This window comes from Zymoseptoria tritici, chromosome 7 (assembly GCF_000219625.1).
Source record: "Zymoseptoria tritici IPO323 chromosome 7, whole genome shotgun sequence".
In the NCBI taxonomy this organism is placed as follows: domain Eukaryota; kingdom Fungi; phylum Ascomycota; class Dothideomycetes; order Mycosphaerellales; family Mycosphaerellaceae; genus Zymoseptoria; species Zymoseptoria tritici.
Window position 1 is genome coordinate 686,177 of NC_018212.1, and position 11,902 is coordinate 698,078.

At 52.0% G+C, this 11,902-nt stretch overlaps 3 protein-coding genes across 3 annotated transcripts; 2 read left to right on the forward strand and 1 right to left on the reverse strand.

The window, feature by feature from the left end:
• Positions 1 to 90: 90 nt before the first annotated feature.
• Positions 91 to 1,372, reverse strand: MYCGRDRAFT_73860 (ATP phosphoribosyltransferase; the record flags this gene model as incomplete). Its single annotated transcript, XM_003851164.1, has 3 exons — positions 91 to 467; positions 522 to 1,081; positions 1,147 to 1,372. 3 exons carry the CDS (start codon positions 1,161 to 1,163, stop codon positions 91 to 93), a joined length of 954 nt encoding a protein of 317 aa, XP_003851212.1.
• A 231-nt stretch (positions 1,373 to 1,603) lies between these two features.
• MYCGRDRAFT_81501 (40S ribosomal protein S28) lies at positions 1,604 to 2,479 on the forward strand (the record flags this gene model as incomplete). The annotated part of the gene is made up of 4 exons (XM_003850605.1): positions 1,604 to 1,690; positions 1,753 to 1,799; positions 1,876 to 1,959; positions 2,028 to 2,479. 4 exons carry the CDS (start codon positions 1,677 to 1,679, stop codon positions 2,087 to 2,089), a joined length of 207 nt encoding a protein of 68 aa, XP_003850653.1.
• Positions 2,480 to 6,914: 4,435 nt separating this feature from the next.
• On the forward strand, positions 6,915 to 7,472 carry MYCGRDRAFT_45483 (uncharacterized protein; the record flags this gene model as incomplete). The annotated part of the gene is made up of 1 exon (XM_003850606.1): positions 6,915 to 7,472. A coding segment is annotated over one exon (558 nt), but the record flags the coding sequence as incomplete, so codon positions are not given.
• Between the last annotated feature and the right edge of the window lie 4,430 nt (positions 7,473 to 11,902).

Genomic DNA, 11,902 nt, shown 5'->3' on the forward strand with positions numbered 1-11,902 from the left:
ACTCACAAACATCCCTTTCTGTATCTTCTATACCTTCACAACATGCACAGAACCCGTCCCATCGCCACAGAAACCCGCCCTCCAACCCCTCTAACTCGTCCGACTGTTCAAGATCTTCGAGATCAGGATGTCATCCGCCCCCTGCGCCGCCAAATCATCCATGACATCTGATGCAGTCTTTTTGTCAATCATGACCGACACTGCCTTCCAGTCCTCTCCCTCCAAATTGCTGACCGTCGGCGCCCGGCGTCCAGGAGTGATCTTGAGGCACGCTTCGAGACTCTTGCTGGGCACGTTGTACGAGCAGAGCAGGTATCGCTGGGCCGTGATGACTCCGCGGATGCGTTTGGCAATTTTCTCGACCAGGGCTGGGTCGGAGGGGTGTTTTGAGCGAATGAGGATGGCGCTGGATTCGACAACTGTGGCGATTGCTTTGAGGCCTGCGGCGCGCATTGTTTCGCCGGATTCTGTGAGATGATCAGTTGCGGGAAACTGGAATGAATAGAGGTCATGTTTCTTACCAACAAGATCGACGATACCGTCCGCGACACCCAATGCACAAGCAGCCTCCACACTTCCGCCGACAAACTTGATGTTGGTCTTCAACTTGCCGGCGTCCTCTCCATTCGCAGAAGCACCATTCTGTTTCGATGCCTTGATCTCCAGATCTCGGAAGTAATTCTCCGACAACTGCGTGAAGCTCGTCACAATGTTCTTCCCAACCAATTGGTCCGGAGTTTGAATCTCGCCCTTTTCCGGAACTTGAACCTGCAATTTACACTTTCCGAATTCCAGGTCCAGAATTTGCTCCACGCCAGTGTTCTCTGTAGGTGGGACAGCTGCTTCGTGCTCGGCGACTTGATCCCGGCCGGTGATTCCCAGGTCGACTCGGCCTTCACCGACGAAGGTGGGAATGTCTGCTGCCGGGAGGAAGATGAGAGCCATGGGCATGTTCTTGACCAAAGTGATATCCAGTCGATTGTGCTTGTGGAACTGCACGTCCGAGCCGGAAAGCAGGTCTAGACATGCTTCGTGGAGGCGGCCTTTTTTGGGCACTGCGAAGAGCAGGCGATCGTTCATTCTGTCCAAGGTGTTAGACTCGTGACTCAATAGCTGAGATTTCGTTGACGGGGTATGGCATCTTACCCACTGACGAGATCCATATTTGCAGACCGTAGGCGGCTCTCAATTCGCTTCAATTACCTCTTTCCTGCACGCTCGTTACGTCCGAAGGTTACGTATTGAAGGACTGAGGTTGAGGACCAGATATATCGTTCCCGCCAAGATATCGAAAGAGCAAGCCAAAGAAGCGTGAGTCAGTAGCACGTGCTGCGTTCAATGGTCGGAGAAGTGAACACCGTCTCGATATGGCTCTTTCAAGACGATGGGAGGAGAACACGTACGATTGAGTTACAATGAACAGTTTGATAGCAACATCGATCGAGATATCCCTCCATCGTGATTGCCATTTTACAGATTTGCGGTGAACCACGGGCGTACCTTCCAGTCTAGCTGAAATATCTCAGTCTGATGTCAAAAACGCCAAGCACCACGAACTTTTCGATCTCGAATTCATCGACGCCAGCGAATACCAAAGAGAAGACCAATCTGCACCAACCGCAAATCCACGACAACACCACCGAAACACCACCAAAACTCTCTACACAGCCGCAAAAATGGATTCCGCCAAGTGAGATGCTCTCGGGACCGCAGAAGACAGGAATATGCAGCTGACCAAGTTGCGCTTCATAGGGTCCCAGTCAAGCTCGTCAAGGTCACCCGCGTCCTCGGCCGCACCGGTATGCACGATTCGCGAAGATCTGCGAGGATCGGATGAAAGAGATGAGAATGAGAGCAGGATCTAATGCGATACAGGCTCTCGTGGAGGTGTGACCCAGGTCCGCGTCGAGTTCATGGACGACACCACCCGCAGCATCATCCGCAACGTCAAGGGCCCAGGTGAGATTTACCCGATGGACAGATGTGAAGGAGAAAGCCGGACAACCCCACTAACACGCGGGAAACAGTGCGTGAGGACGACATCCTCTGCCTGCTCGAGTCTGAGCGCGAGGCCAGGAGACTGAGATAAGCGGTTTTTGGCACGATGATGGGCACGATGGGAAGACGGAATCTGGAGTGGTGATCGGCGAGCAAAAGCAAATTCGGAAGCATTGGGATGCCATGAACGAAGAAGGATACTTCTCAGCGGAAATGCGACATCAAGGCGTTGCGGCTATCAGGCATCGACTCGTACGCAAATACGGACGAAACTACCAAATCGAGTACACCCTCCACTTCTCGCGACCTTTGCCCATTTCGATCCACGCCGATTCGCGCACTTTCATGTCCCACTTCGACCGAGCAAGCTTACGATGAGGATATGTACTCTGCTTTCGCCCGCCGCATACCTTCGTAATCACGCTCAACCTCCAGCGCACGACTTGGCCCTCAGTGCCTTGGAATGTGCATTCTGAGCAGGATCACGCAGGTATTACAAAACTACAAGTGAACGGGTTTATCTTCGAGAGCATCTCACCTGTCCGTCTCTACCGATGCCTCGTACACGATCTCACCTACAGTCACACGAGGGACACACCCATAGTCCATGTGTTCCTAACCTGGCTCACACACGCTGACATGCAGAAGTAGCTCAATGCAGCATGTCTCTGACAGGTAACAACGAAACTAACTCTGGTGGTATGGATGATCGATCCAGCACGGAGGCGCATGGAGTCTCCTGATGCGTGCTGTGCCTCCCTGCCCCTTTCACCTCCACGGCCGAGTCATAATGACCTCCATAACGAGGTCCATTCTGACCATATCTTCGCATCTCTGGCGGTGTGTCCATTCCATTCTTGTGTACACACTGCCAAATAGGCAATTCTCGTCTAAAGTTCCAAAAGGGGCAGGAGTCGCGCGATCGAAATTTCCATTTCCGTACCACATACAAGATTTGGGCCTGCTTCTGGAGGACCACGGCACCCGGCAGTCTGGCATCGTGGCGTCCTTTCGATAGAGCCACCTCCAACGCCCTTACCACAACATGCAGGTTGCAACGCCATGGTGAAGATCAAGGAACGGATCGACCGGGATGTGGTCGATCAGGATTTGTAAAGCTGCAAGCGGACACCTCCGTTCTCCTGCTCAAATCGCAGACCAAGCCAATCCAGCGGAACTCATGCGGCGAATGTTGCTTGCAAAGCTGCGGAGTTGGGCATTGAAATTGGCACCTTATAAGTCTTCAAGGCCTTGTTGAGAAGAATGTCTCCGTGGCATTGCCCAAAATCCGCCAGACGAGGTGCACCCAGATGGCCCGGAGGGCGCGGTTTGAGCGGAGGCACGGAGGCATGATGCATGCTTGCCAGATCGTGCGGGTCCGTGCTACGTCCCTTTCTTCCCCTTTGGGCCTCCACAAGCGAGAGATCTCCAGGCTACATGATCCGGGGTCGAGCACGGTCTCGTTTTTGATTCCCACCCGAAGGAACTGCTCCGAACAACTCCATACGGCACGTACTCGCCGGTACAGATCCAGCCATGCCGATCCACCTCAAGACCCCATTGCCCAAAAATAGATGTGCCGAATGGCGTACGCTGTCACCAGCAAGCCCAGGGCGGTCCAAAACGCCAGCGCCACGACCACACGGCTCCGCACCGCGAAGACGTCGTTCATTTGCATTTTTGCTATGCCGCGGCGCCGCCAGGAATACTGTGGACGCCACTGAGTGGCTGGAGTCTGCTGGTATGGTTCTGGACTGCTCCACCAGCGTGACCAGAGGGATGAGGCCTCGGCTCCTGGTGCATGTTGAGCAAGGCGCCATTCTCTGTGTTGGCGTTCGACGAGCCGGAGGGAGAGGATGAAGGATATGACGTAGACTGGGGTCATGAATAACTGTGTTGACTGTGTTAGCTGACAGTGTAGTGATCGAGGTGCTTCCATAATCCCGCTCAAACTCCACTGCACGACTTCCACCTTAGTGACATGGTGTGTGCATCGAAGCAGGAGATGTAAGCAGGGAAACGGAGCGTTTTTCGCAGGTAAATGTGTACTTCTGAGAGGAATGATTCCGAATGTCCTGAATTACTGCTGTCCTCGCTGCTTGTCCTGGCGGTGTTGCTGGCCTGTTCCGGCAACGCCTGTACAGCTTCCTTCAGACTGTCGTCAGAGAGTTCCAGGAAGGGATCTGCTCCGCTCCTGTTCCTGCTTCGGTGGCGTCCCTTGTGCGACCTGTTCAGCTGCGTGGTCGCTGTCGACTCGGCCGGAGCGATTCCCATGGCGGCGGATGGCATGTCAATTCCCACGTCCAGCTTCTTGGGAGCGGCGGTGTAACAATCGTCGCATGCGCATCACGCGAATGTGCGGGATAGAGCAAGTGGGTCTTGTCCAGGGGAATGTAATATTATGTGCGTTGCTGGAGCCTGGTAGGATGTTTCCGTCTATTCTGGGAATCGAGGGCTGACGTCGTCTCCAACTTTTGCGACTGGGCCCGGGCATGCGATCCTTGCTTCCGATCTTGCCGGGGCCGACATCCTTGCAAGAGTCTATCCGACCGCATGGTCAGTGGTGGACTTCAGGGGACATGCAACACGCTCTGTAGCCTCTGTTTAGGATCACAAGGCACTACGACATGAGACTCAACAATGGCAGAATGCCACAAGAAGTCGACCATGTTGGCGCTGACTAAGACGGAAGCGGGAGCTGCAAAATGGCGCATCGCTTTTGAGGGAGCTGATTGGCACGACGGGTGCTATACGATGATCGTGGATGAATGCGGAGGGTCGAAACATTGGATCACATCAAAACAAGGCTGACGAGGCGGCCAACCGTTTCCGACTCTTCAACAGGCCAGAGAGGGGCTTCGACATACCCGAAATGGCTGCGGATGAGGCGTACATGATCGTCCTCTTGCGCAACACCTCCAGTCCGCCATGGCAAGACCCAATAGTTTTGGCCCTCTGAAGGTCAACAAGCGGATGTTACCTCTGCAGTCCCGCTCAATCCGAGCTGCACGACTTGCACCTGAGTGGCTTGGAGTACTTTGAGCATGAGAACGGAGATACTGACTGACGGTTTAAAAGGCACAATGAGTCTCTCGAACTAGCCGGAGGTGGTAATCGCATACACGCTGGTGCCGTAAGCGAAAGATCTGCTTCGCCAATCTCATCGATTACCAGCAGCTGTGCTCTCGGACAACGCCGAAAGCCAGTCCCAAGCAGGCATGTATCGACACTGGGTACGGCAACGGCAACCCCAACGGTGGCATGGTGCACCGCAAAGACGGGTGGTTGTTCCTGCAGATTTATGCACAGCTTCCTGACCGTTTCAATCGTCACTAAACTCTGCATTCATCGACACGTTGCGGTTGGCGCTCGGTACAGTACCCACTGATTTCACTAGTAGCTGACCCTCGTCCCCACCTGCACGGCGGCGACCCCGGCCGTTGGTATACTGAGCTCGTGCATGCCCTGTCATCAGTCTCGGCCCCATGCAGCAGCACGAAGTGGAGTCAAAGCTGCAACTAAGGACCATGGACGATATGGAATCATGACTAGGCACGGCATCCATTTTTGGCCTCCAGGGAAGATCGCATGCCTTGCATGGTGCTGAATTGCCAAGTTGAGCATATCCAGTGCCTTTTGGTTGGTGTGGCGCCGCTCTGGCTTGCACCGCTATGCACGATTTAAGGTACCGGCTTCTGTTTGCAGTTGACATGCTGATCGCTGTAGGGAGGTAACACTAGCGGTGTGGAGAGTGAAAGTATCCGCATCCTCTTCGGGCGCCAAACTGCCCTCATGAGAAACGAAGCGTGAGTGCGGTCGCCCGCTGCAGCCAATCGTCGTCGCCGACCCGCAACTACGAGCCATTGCATTTCATCGAGCTCTCCACTGCTTTGCAGCATATCCTACCGACGGTCTGGCTCTCGTGGCTCAGCTCGCTCGTGACGGTACAACGCCGATTCTTGCTCTCTCGGGTTGGTCGACGACCGGGACACACGTGCGTGAGCTAAGGTAGGCAGGCCTGAGAAACCTCACCTACGCCATTTCCGAAATTGTCGATTCTTTGCAATCGAAAAGCGACTTTGTTGGCGCGAGTTGCTGCACAAGCACAAAATCGTCGCCACCATTTCTACCAATTGTATTTCGGGAGTCCCTATATTGGCGATACATCGCAATGGCTGCACCAGCAGTGCGTATTGAAGCGCCGCCGATGGCCTCAACCACCACACCAGCTGGCCTACATATAACGACACCGCCGACCCCTTGGAGTGATCGACCGTTACTCACAGCCATCCCGACCAACGTGAACAACGATCACCAAACAACCCATCTATCACAGAAAGCATCTGGACTCTTGGATATACATCTACACCTCAAGCCAATGGCCAACCCACAAAATGCCGAGCAGTCGAGGCGTCGTTCGGCCGGAAGCGGGCCTGGCTCGCCAGCCTCAACCCAATCTGACGGCGTCAGCGGTGTGTTTCCTTTCCCCTTCCTTTGACTGATCACCGTCATGCCTGAAGATGCAGAGACTGACAGCAACACAGGTCGTAAATCAACGTCTGGGGAACGCCCTGTTGACTTTCGGTTTCTGAACTTTTCCAACCCGCAGGAAGCGAAGAATGCGCAGACTCGCAAGAGTGTACGCAGTCATGTCACCACAGGACAACATCGAAACGCTCGAAAAGCCGCTGCCGAAAGCGCCAAGCAGTCGAGGAAAGGCTCTCAGCCTTCATCAGCAACAGTTTCCGACGTCGATACGGACAGTCCCGATGCCTCATCACCAACGACACCTCCTCTGGGAGCTCAACTACCCAGACTCAACCCTCTCGACCTATACCCTGAGTCATGGCACTCGTCTCTACGTCCCGTCATGGTAAGCACCTCAAAGGACTCCCGACTCCTGCGACCACGCTGACAGGCTTCAGGACCACTTTATCAATACCATGTCCGTCGACGTTCCCGAAACCGACCCTTCAACACGAGAGTTCATCAGAACGCAATTCATGAGTCTCATCTTCTCCGACGCCGCCTCACTTCATACCTTGATCCTCCTCGCATCGTCACACTACTCCAAAGTCCGCGGCCAACCCTCCCACTCCATCGACATCCTCCAGCTTCGCGGCATGGCCATCCAAGAGATCAATCGCGCGCTGGTCGACTGTCAACCCAGCGGCCGTGCCACCAGCGATCGCATGATCGCCGCAGTCGGCAAGATGGCCACCTACGAGCTCCTCTTCGGCCAGCGTGACGCCTTCCACACCCACATGACAGGCCTACAACGACTCGTCGCCATGCGCGGCGGGCTACAAACACTCGGACTCAACGGCTTTCTCGAGCGCACGCTGCTTTGGCTGGACGTGAACGCTGCACAGATTACCGGCTCGCCAAATCTCTACTTTCCTCCGTCCACCTATCCCTCCACGAGAGGCCACCCATCTCCTGACCGGAGACTCTTCGTCATGGGTCTGTCATGACCTCATCCGCCTGCGGTATACAATGGTGTTCCCGCGGCGATACCGACGAAGATCATCCCATCCGTTGGTTCGATATGCTGCCTCCGATAATTGCTCCACACAACTATTGGCGACGTGGCGTTGAAATGGCGCATTGTCAGAGCGCGGGACCGAGGCAAAGGGCAAAATGAAGGGCAAGTCGAAGCTGTGGACTGTCTCCAGCCAGACGTGGACCGCTAGTAGTGGGAGCGTGGCGTCCTTGTTCCCGAGCAGCGGCGGTATACGATATTTGGCGTCAAGAGGAACGAGCAACTGCATATTTCTCCACTGCGGGAGTCATCATCAGCGCTGGACACTGGGCTGTCGGAATCTGGAAGCATTAGGGGCGCAATCTGTAACTATATGGAATAGGAGACAAATCGAGACCGCATTGAATATGTACTTGTGTTCTCTGCCTCCAGTTGGTGGGAGGGCCAATACCGATGGCGAGCCAGGCCCAGACCGCTACCTCGACGCACTGCGCAACAAAGCTACACATGCATCTCAACTCTCAACGCACAATACGCCTCGCATTTTCAGTCGCAAGCAGAACCCATCTGGGCCTGGCTGAAAATTTACTGCGGAACGATACGGAAGTCAGCAATACAACCCACCTCCGAAGCTTCGGAGATTTTTCTGAAGTGCAAATCGGAAGTGGAGTACTTCCTTTACTACACGTGCTTCCGCCCCGATGCTCGCGACATGCCAAGCGAGATCTGGACCCCATTCGATCGGAAGACCTTGTCGATCGCTAAATCAGTTGCTGCGAGCATCAGCCAGCGTTGCCTGAGTGGCATCACGATACCAGCGAGAGGTCGGAATTGCTGCAGTGCTGTACTGAGAGGTCGAATTTGATCGTAGCTTCTTGAACAGTCAATCAAAAGCACGTGGAAGGATTGTATACCGTGGTTCAACGACGTCGTTCTCCACCACATGCTGTGGGCACTCGGCAGGTACCTGAACTCAAAGCCCCGCTCTCTCAACGGCATCGGGGCCGATGCTCCGTCGCGTGTGCGGCTCGTTTGCTCGCACGAACATACCTCTCAATATTGTGTGAAGTTATCTGTGCCGCATTCTGGCATGTCGAATGGAGACTGGAGGCCTGCAAGGTGCGAGGACACTTCGCAGTCACGATCCATAGCGGGTATGCTCGGATAAGGCGAGGCCAGCGGTCCAGTGGAAGCAGCTCTGGAGCTCGATCGAGCCGCTAGCTTGATTTCCTACGGACGGAAGCGCCATCGCGGGCTAACCTTCTTGGGCAGACGCATATCCGCTGGTTGGAGCAAAAGAAGGGTCGGTAATTTGGTACCTCTCGCAGACACGAAGGAGCTTGTGAGCCAACGCTGTTGTCAGAGTCACGCTGTAGCGCAGTAGCTCAAGGCATGATTCGGGATTTTGTAGCCGAGCGGCATGAGATGCTTCCGGGTTGAGTAGTTGAAGTGGACTGAGCCCAGGCTGGTCTCCAGCCGGCAAAGAGCTATTAGATAACAAAGAGCGGCGCATGGCGATCGGCTATTTGAATGAAGCCAGTACTATGACGCATCAGATATGAGCAAACGTACCTTAGAATTGAGGCGGACGTCAAAGCAAGGAGAAGCACAAAGTGCGGTGAAGTTTTAGTGTGGTGGTCGCGGGAGCTAACTTGATCAGGACGTTACGGAGCGGAGGTCGAAAGCTGTAAAATGGAAACAATCAGTCAAAGTGCCATCAATTCTTCTCTCGCTCTGCATCTGAGGTATTTCGTCGCCCAACCATCGCTATCGAACGCGCAAGACAGTAATTGGCCTCCATGAGCCGTCACTGGGTGCACCCGATACAACGGGCAATGACTGCTCGTTCGGCGTGTCCTGCCTCCTACACAGTCGCTCCGCACAGACTCTTTACTACGTGACGTAATTTAACATCTTTCCTTCTACTACTACTACCTTCTATCTACTACTACTGCTACCTTCCTTCTTATATATAGGGCTGGCTCGAGTCTTTTGCGGAGCGCCTAAGGAAAAGATTAGCAAAATAGGCGCTTTTTACACCCTTACTAAAGCTAGATTTCTACTACTTTTGTAAACAGCTTTACAACTAAGACCTATATACAGAATCGCTACAAAATAGTCCTAGAGAATTATATAGTATACTAATTAAACGTTTCTAAACTACTATATATAGTAAACTACGAGCTATATAAATTATATAGTTAGGCCTATTCGGATTAAGCTAGAAGAGGCTTAGATCTATAACCGACAGCTATCTAAGAATCGACCTTAAGTTAACTACTATACTATAGACGATAGCCGCGGACACTAAACAAGACCCGTAGAATTACCTCTAACTATCGCCGTAGTCGCGCGCCTTCGCGAAACCTCGATTTCGATACCCTATCGACCGTCTACCTCTAAGACCCTAATACCCTTATACGGCGACGAGGAGGTCGTTTCTAGTCCGGTAAACGACTTTATCTCTATCTAGGTTACTCTAGATAGCTCTAAGAAGCTTTACGTAGAAGCTATAAGACAATAGCGACTACTAGTAGTAGCGAGGTCGGTAGAAGTTACTACGTAATGCGCGAAGTTTGCTACACCGTCGCTAGCCTTATCGACAAGTCGAGCAATCCTCTTCGCGTTGTCGCTGTCGTTGTCTTTGTCTTAGTAATTATTATAGCTCTACTCCGTAACGTAAATTGCTAACTATCTAGGCGTACTAGTCGCCGCCTTTTAAGGCCTTCCTCTAACCTCCTTCTAGAAGTTTACTACCGTATTAACGCACAACTCGACACTAACCTTTACGACTATAGCGCTACCTAAGGGCCTCCCCGGCAAGTCGAAGAAATAGGAGCGCGTAGGCGCTATAAAATAAGCCGATGTACTACGCCTACTATAACTCCTAGGTCGTTTAGTACTTGCTCGACCTCCTCCGTACTTTAGCGACGAAACGTTAGCCTCTCGACTAGTACAACCTACACTAGATACGCTAGGCCCCGAGTAGTATACGCACTTCTCGGACAGGTACGACAGCATCTATAGCATAAAACTCGAAGAGCTCTAGATACTCGTATCCGATGCTAGCCTTAACATCTACGCTGTCCTACTTTAGAAGGACATTATCGCTAACGGTCTAGAGCGCATCCTCGAGTAGTTTTATCTAGGCAAAGGCTTTAAGCCGTTACAATTCTAGATCGATATACTCTATACTCTTATCTTCGTAAAGAAGGACGTGTTGTCTATCGCTAAGACTAGCGCCGGTAAGAGTCTACTCTACTACGGCTTCTATCTATTAACCGGGCAAACTGTAGTACAGATTATCCCTCTAAGTCGTATTAGGGAGGAGTAGAAGTCTAACATCGACATAGCTACGCGCTAGCTAAGTAAAGTTAGGTTAGTAAACGTCGCTCTAATTACCGCCGAGACTCTTTAGCAAGATATAAAGATGTATAAGAAGGTCGAGAAGGGTAAGTTCGGGTATATTATCCTTAGCCTAGAGTAGGCCTACCGTAAAGACTTCTGTAAGTGCTTGCTCGAAATAGGCGACAGCATCGGCATGTTCGCTATCGACGAGGTCTATATTATATATAAGTAGGGTGTTTAGTTCCGTAAGTCTATTAGGTCTGTATCCTTAACTCCGCTAACCCTTTATAGGTAAGAAGTTTGCGTAGATCTATGCGCTACGCGGCATCGTTCCTTAGGACACGGTATAGCTCGGTGCTTTAGCAACCTTCGTAGGGGAGACTAGGGAGTATTTAAGGATCTAGGTAGGATTCCGTAAACTCGGTTATAAGGCGTTTATAACTAAGATTATCTAAGCTAGCATCGATCGGACTAATATTATATATCTGCTCTCGCTACTCTCGGACAAGTAGCTCGGCAATTATAATGCGCTATACTTCCTACTAAAGAGCGCGGTTAATAAGAACAACAATCTAACACCGGAGCGCATCGAGAAGACGCTAGTGTTTAAGGACGGCCGCAAGTCGATTAAGAACATAAACTATAATCTGCGCTACTAGCTCGTAGACTTAACTAAGGACAATACTAGCGAACAGAAGAAGTACCGCTTTAGTAGATTAGATCGTCGACTAGATATATACTAGGTAGTTTCCTAGTACACTACGTATCTACCTCCGCACGACTAAGATATAAGGTATATAGAATATAAGAAGCTAGGTGTTAAGTCTACGGTCCGCATTATGTGTAGTACTCCCTCTATAGCCCTCGGCTATAATGTCGGCGACATTATGCTAGTTATCGTATAGAAGCTACTAATTACTAAGGATATCGACGACATTGTTTAGAAGTGTAGCCGCTGTGTCCGTAAGCCTAGATTGTACGGCACGTTCGTATAGTTCTTCCCTTAGTAGCTCGATAATGCATAGAGAGAGGTGCCGGAAAACTCTAAGTACGATTTAATAATTATCCGTAGAC